Genomic DNA, 23,766 nt, shown 5'->3' with positions numbered 1-23,766 from the left:
CAAGGGGCTTCACAATTATAGGTATATGTGAAAAACAAGATGCAGCAAACACAATGGCCATTCTAGTGGTGCAGACTATATGCAGTGCTTTATCACAATGCTCTTTGCACTGCTGTGGTTCACTCTGCAAAGAAGATATGCCATTAGCTCGGGAAATGCTCTACTGCCTAGGTTCTGGGGGACAGAGAGCAACTCCATTATATTTAATGGCTACTGTCTATTCAGTCATACAGAGCTCTTCATCAATTTTAAGTATGATGTGTTCACTGATTGACTATGTCAAGACACCAGTAATAAAAAGTACCATTTATCTAGCGTGCCCGACAAACTATGGGCGCGACAAACTATGGGCCTGATGTTCAAATATGGTACGCGAGGCTTACTCTGGGGGTCTGCAAATGTTTTACAAAATTAAATGATATTAAAAATAATTAATTAAAATTGCTAAAGTGTATACAAATAAAGAAGCAAATGGCCCATTTACATTTAAGCACTTTTTTCATATTTGATTTTGAATAACAAAATATTCCAATATTTGAGCATTTATTTGATATATCCTTGTTTCTATACTAGTGTGTATTGTTTTGAGGTTCAAATCATATAAATTGCTGTGGCCAGGGGTTCCCAACTTTTAATAATGACCAAGGAGTGGGATCCCTGGATTCAAGTATTGATTCAGTGGAGGTCAGGGGCGGATTTAGGGTAGTGCGACTGGTGCGGCCGCACTGGTCGGTGACCAGGAGGGAGGGGGGACGGACGGACGGACATTGACCTCAGGGGGGGGGGGGGGCGCACTGCGTTTAACAATAATGTACGATTTAAAATTATCTGCTGCAGAGTTCCTTGTGCGTACAGCTTTCAGGCAGCAATACAAATGTCAAGATAACTCTTCTGATTAATGTTTCTGCTAGAGAGAGAAATTGAAGTTTTGTCTAGAGACAGTTGACTTGCCATGAATTAGCACTGCGTTTAACAATAATGTACGATTTAAAATTATCTGCTGCAGAGTTCCATGTGCGTACAGCTTTCAGGCAGCAATACAAATGAATGTCACGATAACTCTTCTGATTAATGTTTCTGCTAGAGAGAGAAATTGAAGTTTTGTCTAGAGACAGTTGACTTGCCATGAATTAGCACAGAGGGTAATATGCCTGCTGTATAGGAAAGATCTGCATTTTATGTGGCTTGCTGAGTGGATTATTAAAGCCACCCTTTCTGTACCAGCACTTTAAAACAAATGAAATGTATGTGAGAGAGGGGCTATGGAGAGATGAGAAGCACTTTTGCCAGGTGGTCGTGAGGGAATGCGAGGGGGAGGTCCAAGGGGGATGGGGGAGATTGTCATATCAAACGCCACCAGCACTAAAGCTGGCCCTGGTTTGGGTCCACAGAAGTCAAAAGGTTGTGAACCGACTCACTTACCTACAGTCCATGGACCAGCCTTCTCAATTGGCATCAGAGCAGTGCACACCTGGAGAGCTTGGGAGATGGAGTTCGTGATCTGCAAGGGAAGGGAAATTAACTTAAGGTTTCTGGCTTCGGCCATTAAGAACTCAAGTAATATCTTACGAGAAGATCCCCCCAATTTTGTAGCCTCCAAAATCTTGAATTTCACAGAAGAAGCTTTTCTACATCTCATACCTTTCATTATGTGCATCTTACTCCTGCCAAAGGCCACAACTTGGACCTCATCATGTCTTTTCTATCCTCACTGACCTACCAATATTTTAAAATAACGGATGGGCCACCGTTAGCACCACCATTCACATTTCATACAAAACTACTCTTTCTAACGGACATTAAAACACGCAAAAAAATTACACAATCAAATAAGCCTCATGACTATACATGAATCGCACACACAGCATCTACTTCCAGGTTGAGATTCTAAACGCTACAATGCACCACTGATTAACCCAAGCATAGCCCCATTAAAAGCAATTAGCAAATCCCTCACCTCAGTCCTTCCAGCTCTCAAAGCAGCTCAGATCTTCAAAAGAAATTTACAGTATCCTGATGCAAATCCAATTCTCATTCAGATCTCATCCCCTTTTTAAAAACAGGACAAGTCAAAAGTAAACAAGAACTCACTTCAAACCAGTTCATAATTGCATCAACCTGCTAACTCCCTCCATTTCATACTTCAGACACCACTAGGTATCGTAAAAGGACCACTACTTCTCCTTGGCATGCTCCTTCCTTTGTAAAGTGATCTATTGCTTCATAGCTAGATTCCCGTTATATACATATATGTACGTACATACGTAAACATTTGCGGTATTTATTGTTACCCACAATGAACACTTGTTGGATGTTTTCAGATACTCGCAGATAAGCATCGTTCCAAAACAGAGTCCTCAGAACATGGGTCTAGCTGTAAATGTGGTAGGACACTGTGCAGGCATTGCTATGGGAAGACTGGGCATTCCAAGGTTTAGGAATCATGGATGACAACAACTCTATGATGGTAAATGAGATATTCCTGTTCAGGGCATATTAGATAGTCATCCCCATCTCTATGCAGTTTTGCAGCATGAGAGCTTCCATTCCAGCAATAGGAGGAAGGCTTGCAGTCATTTTTCGACAGGTTCAATGACACAAACGGGGCCGGGCTGGCTGTTTTGGCATCTGAATAACTCCTCAAGAAGATGGGGGCATGGAATCCGGTTTCAGTGCCCGAAGGTGTGACCAGCACTACTTAAATTTTTTTACTGATTCCAAGTTAGGTGGTAACCATATTTTTTGTCAAAACAGAAATACAAGCATCTCCGGGTATTTCTGGACATACAGACACCAGTAACAAGGCGATGGAAATAAAATGCCTAGGAAACAGGTCAAGAAAAACGTGGCCAAACTAGTACCCTAATACCGCTTTCCCCATGTTATTCCCATTTTCCAGCTATAAAACACAGCGATTTCCGGTAAAGGCACAGTAATGCTGCCCGTCCTCAGTAATATACTGTATTGTGCAGGTATTACAGTGTCTTACTAAGCGGCGACTTTTAATCGGTCCACTTCTCTGTAAACATAAAGACACCAAATCTAAGCAATGATTCCAAACTAAGGGGGTCATTAGGATGGCGGACGGACTTTGTCCGTCCGCCATCCTGTCGTGGGCAGGGACCGTCCGCCATAAGGGCGGAGGTCCCATGCCTCGAATTAGGATGCACCCGCCACAGTGGCGGGTACATCCCGCATTTTTAACATTGCGCGGCCGGTGCTGAAAGCACCATCCGCCGCAATGCCAAGAATGCATGTTGTGCGTTTCAAAGCACAACATAACAGGCACCGCCATGTGGACTTTGAAACGCAGGGGGGTACCATAGGTACCCATGTGCACTCCCCATCCCCCCTTCACCATGGGGGCCCGCAACGGGCCCCCAAAGAAAAGACTGTATGCCTTTCCGTGTCGGCAATGGGCATTCCCCAAGGCACATCCCAATATGGCTGGTGGTGTCTGAAAGACACCGCCACCATATTAGACCTTTTCCGCCACGGTCGCAAGGCGACCGCAGCAGAAAAGCGGCTGACGGTCTTCCCGTCTGCCGCGGACGCCCTAGCCATCCTAATGTGGCGGGGGTCATTTCTGTGAGGATGGTGGACGGATTTTCCCCGCCGGGCCGGCGGTGGCTACCGCCAGCCCGGCGGGGGCAATCCGTCCGCCATCCTATTCGACCCCTAAGTACGACAGTTTCCTGTCAGCAAAACATGGCGCCCATAAGATCGCTCTCTATGCCGACGACGTCCTGTTCTTTCTCACACAGCTTGACAGGTCGGGCCGCGCCTCCTTGAAATGATGCAGATATTCGGCGAAACCTCCGGGTTGTATCTGAATCCTCGTAAATCGACCTTATGGGTGCTGGGCGGGAGCTCGGATGGTGGAGACTGGGCGTCCACAATGCAGGTAGCAGTAGGGGGAATCAAGTACTTGGGGGTGTTTATCTCAGCGAGTCCTGCGATATCCTGGGAGCACAACTTAGTACCGGTATGGGACAGGGTCCGATCGGAAATGAAGACGTGGTCCCAAATGCCCCTTACTATTTACGGCAGGTCGGCCATCTTTAAAATGGTGGCCCTTCCCCGATTACTTTTATCAACTACAAAATCACCCATACCCGATCTCAACCTAGTGGTTCCGGCAAGTGGACTCGGCACTGGGGCAGTTTCTGTGGGCCGGGGGAGCGGTGCGGGTGGTGCTGCGCACCTGTTTTCTGTCCACCTTCGATGGGGGTTTGGCAACCTCCGATATCCTTTCATACTATCAGGCCTCTCACCTCTTGGTACTGAATGAGTGGTGGTATGATAGGGGTGATCCGGCATATGCCCTGGAGCGACATCTCATGGGATCCAATACTTTACATTCAGTCCTTTACGCGGTGCAGTTGCGAAGGGGGCTGCCGCCGGCCACCCAGGTAGTTTTTCAAATTTGGAGGCAGGCCTTGCGTCGCATGGGATGGTGGGGCAGGCTGACACAGGAGACCCCACTGTGGCACAATGGCCGCCTGCCTGCTCTGGCGTCTCTCCAGGGCTTTAGGGGCTGGGACGATATTGGTATCTCGTCCTTGGGGGATGTAATGTCAGGAACAACGCTTAAGTCCTTCCAAAACCTGTGTGAGGAGTACGATTTGCACCGGTCCCAGTTCTTTAGGTATCTACAATTCCGCCATGCCCTCGCACCGAGTCTTGAGGGTCTTGATTCTCTGCCCGAGTTTAGCCCCCTGGAGGCCAAAGTCTTTATGGGGGATTTGCAGGACATAAAGATTTCCTGTATTTATCGCACACTAGTCATACATTGCTCCACTACACTGTCGAAGCTCCGGGAATTGTGGGAAAGGGATGTAGGGGCACTAGAGGAAGAGGACTGGTGTGAGGTGCTGGCGGCTCCCAGGGGTGCTGCCATAGCGATGCGGTTACGACTAATCCAATTTAAATACCTGCATAGAGTCTATTTCACGAGGGAAAGGTTGTGGCGAGCAGGCCTTATTGCTTCCCCAGACTATCTCCGGTGTGGCAGGGAGGTGGGGACACTGATACATACGGTATGGAGCTGTGTTTCATTAGCCAGGTTTTGGAGAGGGGTGTGGGATTGCCTGACGGAGGTCCTAGGGTGGGAGCTACCACGCACACCGCAATTAGGCTTGCTACATGTACTGGAAGGGGTGGAGGGCAATATATACAAAAGGCATCTTCTGTTACTGGGTCTCACTCTGGCTAAACGGGATGTGGCCAAGGCATGGAAAGACCCCTGGCCTCCCTCAGTCCTGGTGTGGAAGAAGGGCCTAGATTTCTGTATGGGGCTGGAACAGCCGATTTTCGTAGCTCGTGGGTGCCCACGAAAGCACTACAAGATATGGAAGAGATGGGCAGAGTACAGGGGCCTTTGGCTGGAACCTCCCGTAGACTGGGAGCTGGATCAGGAGGTGGGATAGGAGAGCCATATGGAAGGTATACATGTTATGCTGGACTGCAGTTTGCATTGGAAGACCTGAGAGACGATGTCGTGCGACTGGGGTGGGTGGGATCCGGGTGGGGGGAGTTGGGGGTGGGGGGTGGACGGGGGAGGGGAAGATATTCAGTTTGATGAATCATTTGGATCCAAAATTATGTATAGATAGCTAATTTCTTGATGCTTTATATTTGATGTGCAGTTAAGTTCGGAGTGCGGAGTGCTGCAGTGTATGTGCAATCTGTCAATAAAATCTGTTTTAAAAAAAAAAAAACATGGCGCCCAGCTCTCACCCGGAAGGCCTGCGTCTCGAGACCGCTCTGGTTGAAGTAGAAGTGCATGATGCGGAAGTCCCGGCAGTAGATGAGCAGCTCTTCGGGAATAAATTTCAGGGTGGTGTTCGCCGTGAGAACCTTCGTTTTCGGCAGGCTGTTGACTACAAAAGAAATGCAAACTTAAATGCTGAATATTTTCTTCTCACAGTTTTGTTGAATTCAAACCACTTGTACATAGTTTTGGAATTAGGAATAAAATACTCATGAATGAAGACAGTTATTATATCACAAGTAAAAATCAAAATTCGTTTTTATTTTTCGGGGTCTTATAAAGTATGTATGTACAGGGCTATCTCAACAGCATTATAGGCCCCCGGGCAAAGAAGTGCACTGGGCCCAGCCTACACAACCACTCACAGGAATAAAAATGTTTAACGGAAAGTTAGTCTTAAATTCTGGTCTGCATGGAGCCCCTATGATCGTGGGGCCCAGGGCCACGGCCCAGTGTGCCGTGCCCATGCATTGAGACGACATGATGTATGTATGGATTAGATTGATGAAGTACGGTCACAGCCACAAAGATCAACTGGAAGCCAGGGATTGGGTTAGTAGAGCAAGGATTGTGTGGACCTGGAGAACCAGAGAAGCAGGCAGTCCATCGCAAAACAACAGAACCCTATAACACGAGGACATGATGTTAATGCCTCTGGTTCCATAATTTTAACATTGAATATACCCAGAGAAGCGAGCAGTTCTTAGCGGAACATTAGAGAAACGGAATCTAATCCTGCAAAGGACAAGACTTAGGCGCCTCTGGATTTTAACTATGTAAAGACGACCAGCAATATAGTTTTTTGGCATAACAACTCTGAACTTATCATATGCCTAGGCATTTTACCTACAGGAGTATGAAATTGGACATATGAGCCAAAGAAACAACTCAATAGAATTGGCTTTCAAAAATTAAATAATATAGAAATACTTAGTGAACACACGGACTTCAAGGGCAATTATATAGACCCCTACACCACGACAGAAACCAAAAGGTGTCTTGATAAAGGTGGACAATAATTTGGAAAACCACCGAAACGCGTCGACGCTACACACAGTATAATTCAGGATCTCGACATCTTCGCTGATATATTGTATCACAGTACATATAGCTTAGGTGTATACAATAGAGTCCGAATATACAATAAGTATTGCACAAATTTTATGTCTTACTGTTTTTTCTGTCTTTGTGATTCAATCTTGCTGGCCGAAATTGAAACCCCTTTTTATTGTTTTAATATTGTTTTAATTTTGCTGAGTGGCACTCCAATCTTTGGGACCACTCTCCTTTTAACATTTGTATGTTTCAATAAATTGTAAGAATTCTTCATATATATTTGTATTGGGGTATTGTTTTTCCTTGACCCCTTGTTGGCCTCTTTTAATCATTCTCACTCAGGGGAATATTTCTAGTTCACTGGTTAGACAACCCTATTTCCCTTGATGTTCAGTTAAGGGGTACCTCTCATATTTACCCCCCTGGACCTGGAGAGTGACAGAGATAAAGCGTAGAGTCCAACTGGGACAAGCGAGGGCCGGCAGGCAATCAGACCCGGGTGCACTTCGGATAGACTGGTAGGTGACTATAAAACAAGTTACTGCATGAAGAAGGGAGTCCTCTGCTGCTGCAGAACTACAGCAGTGCTTAATTTGAGCTGGTGGTTACAGGTGGTGCCCACCGGCACTTGTTATCGGGGGAAAGGCACTTATTTTTGCTCATAAAACATTGACCCAGAGCAAAAGAGAGAAAAAAACAGAAAGGGAAAAGAAGAATAAAGAGAAAGCCGGACAAACTGTGACAAAGTGAGAAAGCAGAGATGAAAAAGAAGCTGTAAGAATAAGATACAAGGTTACGGATGAAAGAAGCATGAGGAGGACTCAAGACTGTGCAACTTTGGCATTCGGCAACCTCAACATTATGCAGTGACGGCTGAGGACTTTTAAGAATTTTTTTGGGGCACCAGCATTTACACTAGGAAGGAGATCCCTACTCTGGGCACGTAGTTGGAGAAGGCTTAGCATCTTTCCTCTCTTGCAAAGTCTCCATTTCCAGGCTTCAGCACGTATTGCTGTGTGTATTTGATGTTCCTCCAGAGGTTTTGATATGGTACTGTGGGGAATCTGTGTTAAATGTGATAACTGCAGGTGGAGGGAGCCAGTGCAGGTCGCATAGTGTAGGAGGAGTTCTGTAATATTTACGAAGGCCTTCAATGAGATGGTGTGCCACGTGTAGAACACTCTTTAATGGTGCCGTGTGGGTCTCTGGTCCGCTAGTCAGCAGAGTGGTGCCTCCATCGACAAGTTCTAAGACTAGCATCTGCACAGTTGTCTAAAGGTTGGTTTTGTAGGATGAATGGCTTCAAGGTGCAGGACATACCAAGAAATGTAATTGTATTATTCAATGTAGACATTGAAGCCGAGGGTGGTATACTATGGAAGCCGTGGAACTTTATACATAAAGCACTTGCTCTGATTCACTGTGGCTTCAGGACACAAAGCGTGGGAGAGATGGGACATACTTAAGACAGGCAGTGCTCTAGGCAAGTTCCAACCCTCTGTTTGTGTTTGAGCGGTGACACGGGTCTAGGCAAAAGGAGAGAGGTACATTTTCCTCCACTTTCAAATCTTAAAAAGGTCTCAAGTGTGCAGTCGTGAGAAAAGAGTTTCCAGAAAGGTCAATCTCGAGTATGGTGTGATCGCCCATCAAACGTTTTGCACACTAAATGAGCGGAAATCACGTCACAGTGAGGTCAGCATTGGCCATCTGGTTGGCTGGAGTTGCACCCATTTCAATCTTTGTGGACAAAGAGGAGTAATTTGACCAGCATCCGTTCTCGTGTTACAGCAAACAAATGATGGCCGGAATGCTGACAATGCAAACATTCTCCCCCAGTCAAAAGATCTGGGTTAAATCCATCGTTCTTTTGCCCACTACGCCACCCCAGTTTGGACCCAGCCATATGCAAATCAGTCTTGACCCTGTGCCCCATGGGAACAGTCCAGACCGAACTGCCAGGCCAGGTTCTCCCTGGACCCGAAACAAGCATCCTGAGACCGGTTTGGGGTTTGTCACCCTTCTTCAGCCAGGCTAGCTTGAATCCAGTGGCGCAGTGAGCAAGGGACCATTCTCCATTCTCGTAAAGGCATTAATGCCCAAGGGATGCGAGGCATCCATTTTGGGCAAAAGACTAAGCCTGCAATTTGCTTCTGGGTCATCTAAAGTTTGCTCTGGTGTCTGACAGATAGACAGGCGCATTTGGCATTGCAAAAATCCACATGGGATATCATCTCAGCCACGATAATGCATATATTATGAGACAAGAAAGAGTTCCGAGGACTCGCCTGAACAGTTTTAGCCATGGATGATACCTTTCTGTGACACCATGGTTTTATTTGTAAAAGTCAGATTATAATGGATTAGAATTCCGAGATTGTGCATTGACTAGTACAATTATATTGTTTTGGAAGAATTTGTTGGGACCTGGGCCACTGGAATAGGAAGACCGAATTATGTAGCAGATGATGAATTATGTGGCAAATGCCAGAAATCCCTAATTATGTGGAAAACACAGTGGCCGCAGAATTGCATACTTACAGTTGCTGTGAGTAAGGCACGGCTTGTTTTAGTGTCTTCAATGCTGGATATGAGATAGGAGGCTGGTTATTTAGGGCTGGGTGCCAATTCACTCCTCAATCCAGGGATGGATTGCAGAGTCGTTGGATTGTAAGGAGAAGCTTATGCGACAGCAGAACAAGAATTGCGCCAGTGTGCCCCATGAAGACAACGAGAAGGACTTATGGGATCTATGAAGAGCTTGACAATCCTATTAATGATCTTAGTGAGGAAGAAGGAAGGGTCATTTTCTGACGTGTTGTTGAGTTTGAAATATTTAGCTGTCTTTTGGTTGCGCTTTAGAACTTGTCGGAACATTCTACACACCCTGCCAACAAGCGCAAGACCCGATTGACAGGACTGACTGCACTGCGCGAGTTTCAAACCCCACCGGTCAAAGATAACAGAGATCCAATGATTATGAATTGATATGCACTTGGTGCTTATTGTACACATAGGTGACTATCAGAACAGTAAAAATATTATGGCTAGTTACTTCCCAAATGACTGAGAATGTAATGGAGAATGTGGGAAAGTTTTATGTAGCAGATCAGGATATTAACATCAAGGGACTTGTTACAAGCGGGTTGGCGTTCTAGTTTTCTGTGTATCATGGGAATACACGTTTCCAGATATTTCTGGGCACACCACCTGCTAGAATGAGGTGGAACAAACCCTGGAAAGGGCTCAGAAATTGAAAAGGGTGCTGGTAAAGATTCAGTATAACTGATTGACACAAAAACATTCCCCATTCAGAGTCCAACACTTGGAATGGTCTAGAAATTTTGTTGTAACACCACCCAATAACTGTTCGGTTATGACACAGCTATGGCCAAACAACACATCCACTCTCTGACACTTAAACTATGAAAAATTTCCCTGGAGGTAGAAATGGAAACCATCAGATCCTTACACATCCTTACTCCTCTCCTGTGTAGGGGAAAAAAATCATTCTTTAGTTTAGTACAGGAGGCCCCTCTAGAAAACAAATAGAGGATTCTGGATGCCGGCACCTCTGGAGCGATAGCGGCACCTCTAGACTGCAATGAGAGGGCTTTGGAACCTGGCACCTCTGGAATGATAGCGGCACCTCTAGACTGCAATGAGAGGGCTTTGGAACCTGGCACCTCTGGAATGATAGCGGCACCTCTAGACTGCAATGAGAGGGCTTTGGAACCTGGCACCCCTGGAATGATAGCGGCACCTCTAGACTGCAATGAGAGGGCTTTGGAACCTGGCACCTCTGGAATGATAGCGGCACCTCTAAACTGCAATGAGAGGGCTTTGGAACCTGGCACCTCTGGAATGATAGCGGCACCTCTAGACTGCAATGAGAGGGCTTTGGAACCTGGCACCTCTGGAATGATAGCGGCACCTCTAGACTGCAATGAGAGGGCTTTGGAATCTGGCACCTCTGGAGTGATAGCGGCACCTCTAGACTGCAATGAGAGGGCTTTGGAACCTGGCACCTCTGGAGTGATAGCGGCACCTCTAGACTGCAATGAGAGGGCTTTGGAACCTGGCACCTCTGGAATGATAGCGGCACCTCTAGACTGCAATGAGAGGGCTTTGGAACCTGGCACCTCTGGAATGATAGCGGCACCTCTAGACTGCAATGAGAGGGCTTTGGAACCTGGCACCTCTGGAGTGATAGCGGCACCTCTAGACTGCAATGAGAGGGCTTTGGAACCTGGCACCTCTGGAATGATAGCGGCACCTCTAGACTGCAATGAGAGGGCTTTGGAACCTGGCACCTCTGGAGTGATAGCGGCACCTCTAGACTGCAATGAGAGGGCTTTGGAACCTGGCACCTCTGGAATGATAGCGGCACCTCTAGACTGCAATGAGAGGGCTTTGGAACCTGGCACCTCTGGAATGATAGCGGCACCTCTAGACTGCAATGAGAGGGCTTTGGAACCTGGCACCTCTGGAATGATAGCGGCACCTCTAAACTGCAATGAGAGGGCTTTGGAACCTGACACCACTGGAATGATAGCGGCACCTCTAGACTGCAATGAGAGGGCTTTGGAACCTGGCACCTCTGGAGCGAATGCGGCACCTCTAGACTGCAATGAGAGGGCTTTGGAACCTGACACCTCTGGAATGATAGCGGCACCTCTAGACTGCAATGAGAGGGCTTTGGAACCTGGCACCTCTGGAGGGATAGCGGCACCTCTAGACTGCAATGAGAGGGCTTTGGAACCTGACACCTCTGGAATGATAGCGGCACCTCTAGACTGCAATGAGAGGGCTTTGGAACCTGGCACCTCTGGAATGATAGTGGCACCTCTAGACTGCAATGAGAGGGCTTTGGAATCTGGCACCTCTGGAGTGATAGCGGCACCTCTAGACTGCAATGAGAGGGCTTTGGAACCTGACACCTCTGGAATGATAGCGGCACCTCTAGACTGCAATGAGAGGGCTTTGGAACCTGGGACCTCTGGAATGATAGCGGCACCTCTAGACTGCAATCAGAGGGATCTAGATCCTGGTACCTAAGGAAGGACAGTGGAACCACTAAACGGCAATCAGAGGGATCTGTAGCCTGTCCCCTCTGGAGCGATAGCGGCACCTCGGGACTGCAGTCAGCAGGCCCTAGACCACAACACCCTTGGAGTGACATCGGCATTAGAGGCCCCCATACAGAACAGAGTTAGAATGGAACCGTTTCCACGCCGCAACTAATTACCACCACTAAAGTGTAGCGCACAGGTTAAGTCCTCCTTCAGGCTTTTCTTCATCACAACTATAGAAGCAGATGTACAACGAGAAGGCAACATCCAAAAGTAGCAATATAGAGAGATTATTAAGCCACATAGAAAAATGCTGGGGGTAGATTAAACATGTTAGCCTGTCAAAGCATGTCAGAGGCGTTAAAGCATACATATCAATACATACATGGGTACTCACATACAATTCAAGAGGCTGAAGCACATTTGCATAACATGATCTCTGAATGTGAAGCCTTGTGCAGGCAGCTAGACACCAATCTATTCTTCCAGGTACGTTTAACCAAACAAAACGTGCACCCCATTATTTGTAATACAGAAATCAGCACCACACAGATGAAAAACAGGCAAATCAAGGTAATTTTTGTTATAAATGACTTTCAAGTAGGATCCAAAAGAAGGGATGAGGTAGGGTGAAGTGAAATAAAATGGCTCCAAGTCAGGGATGCTGATGGACAGTCTTATCCCCATAACCGCACCCACCACTGCTTTCCCGGTGGCCATGAAGCTCTCACCTGCCAGTATCTTCTCAATGCAGGGCAGGGCGACGTCATGCTCCCCGCTGAGAATGATGGTGCTGCCATTATCCTGCAGGAAGAGAGAGACATTCATTTCAATCTGTGTACTCATGAAGCCTCCACGGATCTCTGAGGATCTCATTAAACAAACAAAGGAAAGTGACCAAGTGCATTTACTGGGCTTTTCATGGAAAAGCAGCAGGTTGAGGTGCAGTCCACGTTTGGGATCCGTGAACCAATGAAGACCATAGTTTGGAAAAATCAGTGCCTAGTTAACATCATGTCTTATTCTCATGAATCACGTTGCCTGGTAATGGAGTAGAACCACAATTCTCAACAGTTCTTGCAATTTAGACAAGATTTGGGATTAAATGTAACAATTTCCGGGACCTCTGGAGCCATTTTGTCTATTTCAAGGCATGTGCACTAAATATATACACTTTCACATAAGTGGCTGCTGAATTTACTCTGCTTGAAAAATCGTCAAATGGAAAAAAAGAATATATTTGACGTATTTCACATACATCCAAGATATATAACGGAAAGGTGAGAAAGTGAAGCTAACGAAACAAGTATTGGATAAGCCCATATCGCCCACCTTTAAAACGTACTGAGTTTGTCAATGACTTTTAGCCATGCTGTAAGCATCTCTGATGCTATGCAGCATGGTTAAATAAGAAATAAAAGGCTGTACCATTTTGTAGGCGAACGCACCACACAAGTTGTATTGGCAAAAGAAAAGAAAAATGCTCCTATGTGTTTTTTAAGTGCAGAGAGTGTAGGTGCGTAAAGCAAGACAGTGGCGAGGAGCTGAAACAACAGTGGCAGAGAAAGAAGGCGCAGGTGCAGGAAGCAACACAGAGGATGGGTGTGAGGCAACACAGAAGCCGGCGGTGGAGAGAATAATGCGGGGTGCGGAGGAGTAGCAATGGTGGCGACAAAGAAGGAGGGCATGTACATGTAGAAGCAACATGGAGGGTGGGGAACAGAAGCAACACAGAGAGCAAGGAAGAGAGAGGAAACAAATAGCGAGATAGCAACGTGGAGCAGATGGGGTGAAGCACATTGGCAAGAAAGCAATCTGGAGAACACAAGATTGCGGGCAACATGGAAGGGGCAGAGAGACTACCATGTACGACTGTGAGCAATACAGTGTGCAGGGGAAAAGTACACAAGGGAGACACCTGGAAAACCCATGCACTCTTGTGGAGTGCTTAACCACAAAGAAAACAAGCATTGGCATAGCCAATAGGTCTCGCCTTTGGGACCTTATATGTGTTTAGCCATGCAACACTTGATGCTGTTGCACCAAGGATATTGTGCTGGAAAATGAAACACTTATAAGGTCCAAAGGCAAGACATATTGGCTATGCTAATGCTAGTTTTGTTTGCAGTGGAGTGATCCTACTTTTATAGTGCTATTGCCATTTGTGTAGCTTTGCGGTGCTGGAGAACCAGAAAATGAGCAATAGATTACAAGGGAATGGAGGTGGAAAAGAAAACGAGCACATGAAAAGAAGAAAAAGATGCGAGCACAGTGTGAGGGCTGAGTGCCACTCAAGCATTGTTACTTCGACTCCACAGCAATAAAACACAGCTTTGTTATTTCCGCGCTGTTTTACTCGCAAACTAGCGGCGGCGCGGCCCTTTCCGTGTCTCCTAGCGCTGTATGCACATCTAATGCATGCACAATTGTCCCGTCGATCTAAGTAGGATTTTACTTTCTACAAAGGTGTTCTATTAATGCACGGATGAAAATCAGTCCTGTATGATAGTTAGGCACCCGGAGGAGACTGCAGACGCTGGGGCATTACACAGCATTTGGCAGAAGAAAGAAGGACGTGCAGGCAGAAGTGGAGGGGTGGACGAAGGAAGTTGGAAAGACGTGAGAAAGGAAAGAAGTGAAAAATTAGAGAAGTGCGCCAGGAACAAGGGAAAGAAAGGAGGAAGGAAATGGAAGATGTGTGGCGACTTCGGAAAAATGCGATGCCAGATAGGTAACGAGGTGAGAATATATGGCGACATGACGAGGAGATTAATGAAAGGCAATGGAGAAAGTGGAAGATGAATGATGAGGAAAACAATGATGCACAAGTACAGAACGAAGGCAGGAAGGGGGAAAAGGAGGGACAAAGTGGGAGCCGTGGAATGAAGAAGGGAAAACGTAGAATGCCAAGAGGATGAAGACACATATGTTTCCAATTAGACTGAAGTCGATGAAGGGGGAGACATTAGGAACAAGAGCGGCCGGGAAACTGAAGGTACGGCCGGCCACCGGCCAGCCATGAATAATTAGGGGAGGAGAAGCCGCACAGCACACGCTGGGAGAAGCCCTTTGATGTGCTGTGCGGCCGCGATGCGCGCTCTGTGCTGGGGGAGGGGGGAGGGCCATTAGCCTGTAAGAACTCGCGGCAAGATCAAAGGAAGGGTGGGAGGGACATTGGGGAACAGATGGTCATGAAAGTTTATGGGCCAAAAGCGCGTGCCTGTGGCCATGTGAACTCGAAAAAAAACGCACGAAAAAAGCGGTGGTTTCACGAGGATTTTGAGCACTTGAATTCTCGCCATTTCCCATTCCTTCGGAATGGAAAAGGCGAGACCTAAAAAAGTAGTGCTTGAAAAGCAAGCAGTGGAAGCATAGGACCCAGCCAATTGAAAGAGATGGTAAAGAGGCTAAGCACCATGGACGGGACAAATTCAAGATTGTCAATCTGGAACACGAATAAGAAGCAGACAAATAACAGTAACAGAAAAGCCAATTAGTGGTAAGTAAGGGGCAAGCTGCAAGCACGTCTAGGTTCTTGGTAAACCACAATATTTATTTTGCAACCAGGCAGCTGTGCTGTCTATTAAGCTTGTCCTAAAAATGACTTCAAAAGATGAGCTCAGGGATAGGAGCAGAATGAACTAATTGAAAAACAAAAGGTGACTAGAAAACACAGCAGAACCCCTGTAGACACATCAGTAGACTTATCCCAAACCGTTTAGCGGGATATGTTCCAAATAGGTATCTCTGTGTAAGACCTACAAGTTAAAGGTTGAATTGAATGGTGATTAAATAAGCCATCCTTCTAAGATTTATAAATTCGAGATCAATAATTTGAATAATATTTACAGCTATTAGACAAGTGCCAAGAGACTAATTCAGTTTAGGTGTGTAAATGACTTCATTATTATTATTATGGTTTGGAGTAGTCATTGTAGTAGTGTTGTTATTGTTATCATTAATATTATTGTTATTACTTTAAATCCCAGTTTCAGGGATATTCATTTACCAGTCAGCTCTCCAGATACTAGAAATTTCAAAGAGGAGTATATTGAGATAGATTAAGGTTTGTAACAGCTCTCTTTCCAAAAACACGCTGCACCATAAATTCTAGGACATTGCAATACAGACTTGAGGCAGGTCGAAGTCCCCGCGAGCTGGCTCGTCACTCACCTCGACCGTATGCGCCCGCTCTGGCCGGAATGCAACCCTCAAGTTGGTGCAGCACAGAGTGCCTGGAACAAACCCGCTGCTGTCCTTATATGAAATGCTCTTCCTTACATTGACGGCAACCTCATAGACATACTCACCTAAAAAAAGAGAAGCGTAATGGTCAACATTTCAGGTGGCACAGAGATCTACCAAATATATGTAACATTTATGACAATGTTGAGAGCAAAGATTCAGGATTTATTTTCCTCCTCATATACCCTTGCACAGGTGAAGTCTGAGTTACATGAATAACAATAATGTAAGCCATCTGTCCACTGCCCACTCTTGGGGGGGTGGAGAGGGCGCTCGATATGCAGAACTACCATGTTTCCAAAAATTAACGGTTGGATCTAGGCAATACGAAGTAGACCTACTTGAGGCACAATCATACGCGCAGCTCCCTGTAGTACTCACCCAAGACTGCCGAACCTCGGACCTAAGAACCACGTCACAGCTAAGTAAAGCTTTCATTGCCTTGAGTCTGGGTTAGGGAGTTGGGGAGGAGGTGCACTGGTAAACCTGTGTGGGGATCTCTTCCATGGACTGCACGTGGGCTACCTGTATGGACACATGTACACTGGCAGAGGTGTGTGTGTAGCTCTTAATATCGGATTAGCAAAGGAAGAGGTAAATCAGGATTGGAGTGGACTGAGTGTTTGTGGGCCCAAGTACTAAAACTGCTGGATTATATTAGGTCAGGATTGCTGAGTTTTCTGGTGAAAGATAATTTCCAGGAATGGTGTAAATTAGAACTGAGGAGTATAAGCGCAGTTGTGTTTGGGTTCAAGGTCTGGTATAGCAAGGGTGCTACAGATTGGGATTGTGGCGCAGTGACTTTGTGGGTCGCTTAGTGCTGGAAAGCCCTATGGGGTAGCGATGTGCTTTATAAATGACAATAACATAACAAAAGATACCCTAAGATAACATAACTTGTTGTCATCTGTGTGTCTGTGGGCGGAGTGGACCAATGCTGATAATGCATTAAGGTTATTAAGGCCATTCTAGTCACCTGCTTATGGTGCCAGCGCATATGGCAGATTGTGACAAATGGTCTCAAATGTTTTTTGGGCTCGGTGGAAGACAGTTCAAAAGTCAAAGCACCCTTTTGCTTAGTGCACTAAAAAACCTTGCTCTATGCTCATAACTAATATTCATTAAGCAAAGATAGGAGAGGTTTGTTTGGGTGTCAGAAAGCAGCTGTCTATGTAAGCCAGGGGTCTCCAAACTTTTCGTTAGAAAGAACTGGTTCTGATCCAAGAAAAATGTCATAAGCTACTGCCTTATATATGGATTAGATACCTGCATAACAAGATCAAGCTGGTTAAAGACTGTGGAACTATGTGGTCTGCAAGGAACAATGTTGTCCCTTTAAACTTTTGTGAATCATCTGTGAGAGGTATCAGTGGTTTTGTTGTCTCCTAGTCGGACAATACATGGAATTACACTATCCTCATTATGAGAGCTTGTACCCAAAAGACTTCCATTTTTCTGGCTAATGCCGTAAAATCCATTCATTGATGTCCAGAAAGTGGCACTACCTTAATGATGTAAGACGAAGAATAGGTACACTTCAAAGTGCTCTACAACTTAGCATACCATTGCAGCCATTCCCATCCTATAAGTATACCTCTTGTGCAAAGATGAAACACAAACTAATGAATGAAGATTGCTTTGGGAAGCTAAGTACCTCTAAAACTCAGAAAAGGAAGAAAGAAAAAGATAAAAGGGAGGAAAAGAAAGAAGGAAAAGGAAAGAACTTGAGGGAGGAGAAAAAAGGAAATTATGAGAAAGAAACCTGAAAAAAGGAAAAGGAAGAATGGAGAGAAGAAGGAAGGAAGAATAGAGGGACAGTTAAGAGGGGGGGGAAAGCAAGGAGAGAAAGTAAAGATGGAAGGTGACGAAGGTATTAAGAAAGCAGAGAAAAAAGAAGGGAAACGAAGGAAAGAGGAACAGAAAAAAAGAACAAATGAGAAGAAAATGATAGCGGGAAGAAAGATGACAAGGAATATTAAAATGAGTAGATTAGAAAGGGAAAGAAGCAATAAAGCAGAAAAAGGAACGAAAAAATGGACAAAGAATAGACGTGATAGACAGTAACAAAGGGGAGATGAAGAAAAGGAAAGGATAGAACAAAAATAAGAAAAAAGTAAAGAAACAGACAGGTGCAAGAGCAAGCAAAAGGGAAAGAGTAAGAGAGGAAAAGAAAAACAAAGAAAGAGAAAGAAAGAAAAATAGAGAAACAGGGAAAAGAAGGTGAAGGATCCAGAAGAAGATGAAGAAAGGAAGTGAAAGAAAATCAGAGGAAAAAGAAAGAGAAGAAATAGAAAGATAATTCATAAAAAATGGAAACAAGAAAAAAATTGGAAGAAAGAGAAAAATAAAATTTAAATGCAGTGCAACTCTTCTCCAAATATTTAAGTTCCCATTGACGTTAAGGAAATAATCCACTGATTGAGGCTTGTCATCAGGCATGTTATATGTTTTCAGGGTGAAGGTTTTCAAATAGTGTGCTCTAATGGTAGGCATGCGTTAATTATTTATTTAGTGCTTCTTATATGCACCATTTAAAAAAAAAATTAATAGATAGAAGACGCTCCTGCAGTCATCTTTCTGGGCTTCACAGCTCCATTTCCCAAAATAGTGTGACAGACAGAGAGCTACTCCAAGACACGCTGGGAGCTACTGGTAGCTTGCAATCGACCCGTTGGAGACTCCTTATGTAAGTGATACGCTGCAGGGTACAAAAGTTTAATATGGTGAGTATTGACTCGAGACACATTCCAAGCTGGCTGTGCCAGAATGTTACTACTTTCGACATCAAGAGTTGTCACCTCGAACCCCAGGTGCCCGCTCCATTTCTCGGCCCTAAGTCAAAATACGTTGATTCTTCCCTCAAATTCAGCTGCAAGAATCATTTTGTAGGACAAACTTATATTCCCCTTACAAGTCACTTCCATCAGAAACTCAAGAAAATTATTCTGCTCCCAATTTACCTCTTCCACCTCTAAGCCTGACAAAAAATGATGAGGTTGGAAATATCTAAAAAAAAACCCTGACGGGAAGAAGTAGCTGCTGTTGTAGCACCTCAAAATAGTGTCCTAATGTGTGAAGTCTGGAGTTCCTCCAACAACTAAGCGAATTACAATGAATAGATATCGCCAAATTCGGATTACACCCCACAATAAGTCCCAGATGCAAACTATTCCAATTGTTAAAAACCTCTATAGATTGATTATAGACTTTACCATATTTTAGATTAATAACCTCCTTCAGCAATTTGGTCAATTTAGTACCTAGGTAGTTTGCAGACTGAATCATCCTCGTATCAGAGTTAATTGTGCAGACATTTGAGATGACCTCAGAGTTAAGCTTGTATCTAGAAACACGACAGAACTCTGTCGCCAGTGAATCAACCGCCCTCAATGTAGTGGCTGGAGAAGATGTGAAGATGGCGACATTATCTATGCAAGCTAAGACTTTAAGTTTTAAGCGATGCAGGTGAAGTGCACTGATAAGAGTCCATAAGCTGCAAGGCCTGAACATAAGGTTCAAGATACAGCGCAAAATGTTGTGGTGATAAAGGACACCTCTGCCAGGGCCTATATTGATTCCAAGGGCTTCTATAATTTATCATCACCAAAGATCCTCGCAATAACCCCCCATACATCGCTTAACTCAAGTGATAAATGCAGGGACAAATCATGAACTACTCATAACTTCCCGGAGGAATTGCCAGGAGACCCAGTTGAATGCATTTTAGGCACCCCAACATGATCATTCCAATGGGAGGGACGCTACCTCCAAGGTGGTTATTGTCATATTAGCATGAGAAATTGTGTCACATCCCAGAATAAACCCATGTTGCCTATGGCCTACCAAATTCAAAATCACTGCGGATAATTTATTGCCCAAAATCTTTTTATAGATCTTCGAGTCTGCGTTGATTAGGGATATTGGCCGATAGAAACCACAGCCCGTTGGATCTTTCCCTTTCTTTGGAAAGATGACAATTTTAGTTTCCCCCATAAACTAAGAAAGTTGGGGGGGGATTAAAAAGACCTCGGAGGACCGGTGCATGTACCCCTGAGAAGGCTTTTACAAAATTCCAAAGAAATTTGATCTAGCTCAGATACTTTCCCCTTCATCTGCCGACTGATAGTCAGTTCCGCTAAGGTGATAGCTTCACCCAACTTGTCACACTGTGATTGTCTCAATTTACGATAATTACATTTCTCTACATATTTATTGATGTCTTCTGAAGAGGAAACACATTCTTCTTTATAGAGTTTCGGTAGAATTTCATAAATTCCTCCCTAATTCCCATCTGTTCTACAATTGACTCACCCGGTTTGATGACAATTCTATGAATGAGATTACTGCTTACTATGTCCCTTACCTTAAAAGCGAGTAAGCTGCCCATCTCCTCACTGTTCTCAAAAGATGACATTTTCCTGGCCCAGATCTTTTTGTTACCTGTAACGTCCTGGAGGTCTCAGGGTCTTTAACAGAATTTCACAAGGAGGACACAACCACTTGAGTAAGTACTGTTATTTTAATGACGGTAAATGAAATACAGGTAGGTAATGAAAAGAGTCGCTGGAATCCTCCAGCCTCGATACGTTACCAACCCACAGCACGGATGGTCCAGACCGTCCTCTGCAAGTACGCCGGTCCCGACGCACTCCAAAAGAGGGCAGATAACAATGGCCGAAAATGCCACTCGATATGCTGTGAGGGGCACGCAGTGAAAGGGAGAGTACAGAGGAGTAAGGGAAACACCCAGCCGGGGTCTCTACCTAAAGGGAGCAGCCGCTCTACCTCTTCCTCTACTGCACCGGGACGCTGAGACACCTCCTGGTGTTGCGTCACCGATGCCCAAAACAAATGCAGTGATGAGATCGAGAGCAGCCGCTCGATCGACCTTGGGGACCCTTTGGCTGTGACGCGGCAAACACCTCCCGGTGTGCGTCACAGCTGCTATCCCTGAAACACGGGCCGGGCTGGGAGCATCGGCTCTCACCAACCGTCACCCGTGGGTAATGTTTTTCACACCGCAAACACTCCTGTGTGCGTGTTACCTTATATTGCGGCAAGGGTTCTGAAAACTCCACTACGGCTGGGAGCTTCGGCTCCAACCAGCGTAAGTACTAATGTGCTATGACTCAGCCGAGTCAATGCGATCGACAATGAATACCCGGTAGAGCATCCGGGACTCAAACAGGGTGAGCCAGGCAAGACACGGTCCAGGGAGTGACGACTCGACCTACCTCCGTTCTTGCTGGAAGCTCCCACTGCTTCCTACACACACCGGAATGCTGCTAACCAAGAAGCGGTGCTGTCCGTGTAAACACAATATCCAACAGTGGTCTTCCTCCCGGTTCCTCCTTTATGGGCGTGTTTACCTTGTGTTATGCAACGGCTCTCCCGTTTGCATAACATCTCCCACGCTAAGCATCCTGGGAGTCGTAGTCCGTCTTCGCCGGCCAAGGCGTTTCCCCCCCGCCTGATGGGAATTCTTGACATTACCCCTGTCCCAAATATTTTTCTTTAAAGCTACTTGCGTAACAAGCCCATAAGATAAATATTAGCTCTTTACCAGAGCAAATGTATTACTGGGTTTTGCTATGGGGCAACAATTTGGGGGAGAGCATCTTTTGCCTCACTACAAACTCAAGAAAAGAAATTCTTTAAAAGATTATTATCGGTCCCCCAAGGTACAGCAAATCATATAGTACATAAAGAGATATTGGCCCCACTTTTAAGCGATACAATAAATCTAGCCGGCTTGCTCCTGTGGCAAAGGATGTGGTCTAAGGAGGAATCCAAATTTTCGAAAGAAATTATAATGGACTGTCTGAACCTTTATTGTAATAGGAAAATTCCATGGTTGGAGCATAACTCAAAACTATTAACTTGCTGCAGAATTAACCTTGATTATGAGAATCCCTCATATATTCAAGATTTTAGCAAAAGGAATCTGAAGGCCAGTTACCTTAAATTTGCAGAAAATGATAAAGATAGAGTTGATATTGTAAAATATGAACTGGTGGCTGTGTCTGGCTTACCCATATATTTAACATCTATAAGAAATATACAGCACATATTTTTCCTAACAAGGTTACAGGTTGATATATTACATCTTTTAGTAGCATTCCCAAAGATGAAAAATTGGAACAAAAATTTATTCAAATGCCCATGTGATGAAAGATCTGCACAAACAACTATGCACTTTATCCTTTTTTGTAAATTTTATAAAGATATACGGAAACTGTTTTTAAAACCTCTATTTTTAATAGACTTTTTAATCACAAACATGCTTACAGTTTTATTTGTAACTTGGGAAATATAAAAATGATCAACTCCATTATTAGATACATTCAATGTGCAATTAGAAAAAGAGAAGATTATTCTCATCTGGAAGCATTACTATATGAGAATGAAGATGACATAATCTAGGCCTGATTAACTATGTAAAAATAATTTGTTAAAGCTTTTAATAATTTTTTATATATTGCCTTTTATAGATATTTGCCCTCTATGATAGAATTTTTCAATGAAATAATGTATACCATTTTTATATTTTACGAACTGTGATTTCTATTAATTGAATTGATGCTGTTTGAATATTGTGCTTTTATGGTGATTTTTCTTTATGCACCGAATAAAGCTGAATTGAACTGACCTACTTGCAGGACCGGCTGCTGGTTTTTAACAATTGGAATAGTTTGTATCTGGGACTTATTGTGAGGTGTAATCTTATTAAAATGGACCGCTAAAGCTCCTTGCCAATCTTGATTAGTTATCCTTAGAGCCAATCTGGCCTCAATCTGGGTAAGAGAGTGTTGCATTTGAGATTGCTCGATGTACCAGTTTTTCTGTTGGTGTATAAAATAAGTCAGTGTTCACCCCCTACAAAAGTCTTAAAATGCATCCCAGACCGCAGTTGTGGATGCTGAGCCAACGTTAATGTGTAGTTATAAAAATATGTATTTATTATAAACACTCACCAACACATTGCACTATCTCCTACCCGGATATATAACCACAATACTTTGGTAATAGAACACATAAGTAGCACAAATACACAGTAGTATTCAGGGGGAGACCAAACCATATACTAGAATGGTGGAATGCGAACCATGACCTAAGTCAAGACTGGACCCAGAAGACGTAGAAGAGTCGGGGACCCAAGGAACCACCCAAAGTAAGTACCCAAGAACCCCATGGAGGCTGTGTGCAGAGTGGGAACATGACCGGCTGCTCAATACAAGTCAATGGGTAAGTTGCAGTTGCAGTTTTTAAAGAAGAAGGACCCTTCCCAGCGGACCCTGAAGAGACGTCATGGAAGGTTGGAGAGTCACTCCACCCATGGATACCCCAAGAATAAGGATACCTACACCAGGGAAGGCGGGTGCATAGGTGCGAAGTAACGTCGGAAACCGCCGTAGACCACAATGGAGGACTTCAGTGAAGATGCCGCTGGCGAAGAAGGCGAAAGAGTCCGGTGGAAGCCAAAGGTGGATTCAAGATAAGAGGTATCTGCAAGCAGAGGGGACAGAGTCTATACCACTCTGGAGTGACCAGGAGGCAAGGAAGACGAATACCCACAGATGTCAGAGATGCAGGAGAGTTGACGGTGCCCTTGAAGTTGCAGCT

General features: G+C 44.8%; 1 protein-coding gene across 3 annotated transcripts in view; it reads right to left on the bottom strand.

The window, feature by feature from the left end:
* The window catches only part of MTMR11 (myotubularin related protein 11), a 238,245-nt gene that overhangs the window by 57,137 nt on the left and 157,342 nt on the right, over positions 1-23,766 (bottom strand). For all 3 annotated transcript variants that reach the window (XM_078670169.1, XM_078670171.1, XM_078670170.1), the window contains exons 3-6: positions 16,072-16,208; positions 12,630-12,702; positions 5,740-5,882; positions 1,423-1,501 (exon numbers count right to left, since the gene is read on the bottom strand). In XM_078670169.1, coding sequence (XP_078526295.1) covers positions 1,423-1,501; positions 5,740-5,882; positions 12,630-12,702; positions 16,072-16,208 — 432 coding nt within the window. The remainder of the gene's footprint in view (positions 1-1,422; positions 1,502-5,739; positions 5,883-12,629; positions 12,703-16,071; positions 16,209-23,766) is intronic.

The sequence above is a fragment of the Lissotriton helveticus genome, chromosome 12 (assembly GCF_964261635.1).
Source record: "Lissotriton helveticus chromosome 12, aLisHel1.1, whole genome shotgun sequence".
Classification (NCBI taxonomy): Eukaryota; Metazoa; Chordata; class Amphibia; order Caudata; family Salamandridae; genus Lissotriton; species Lissotriton helveticus.
The sequence above is the reverse complement of the archived record's forward strand: the minus strand, read 5'-3'. Positions and strand labels throughout refer to the sequence as shown.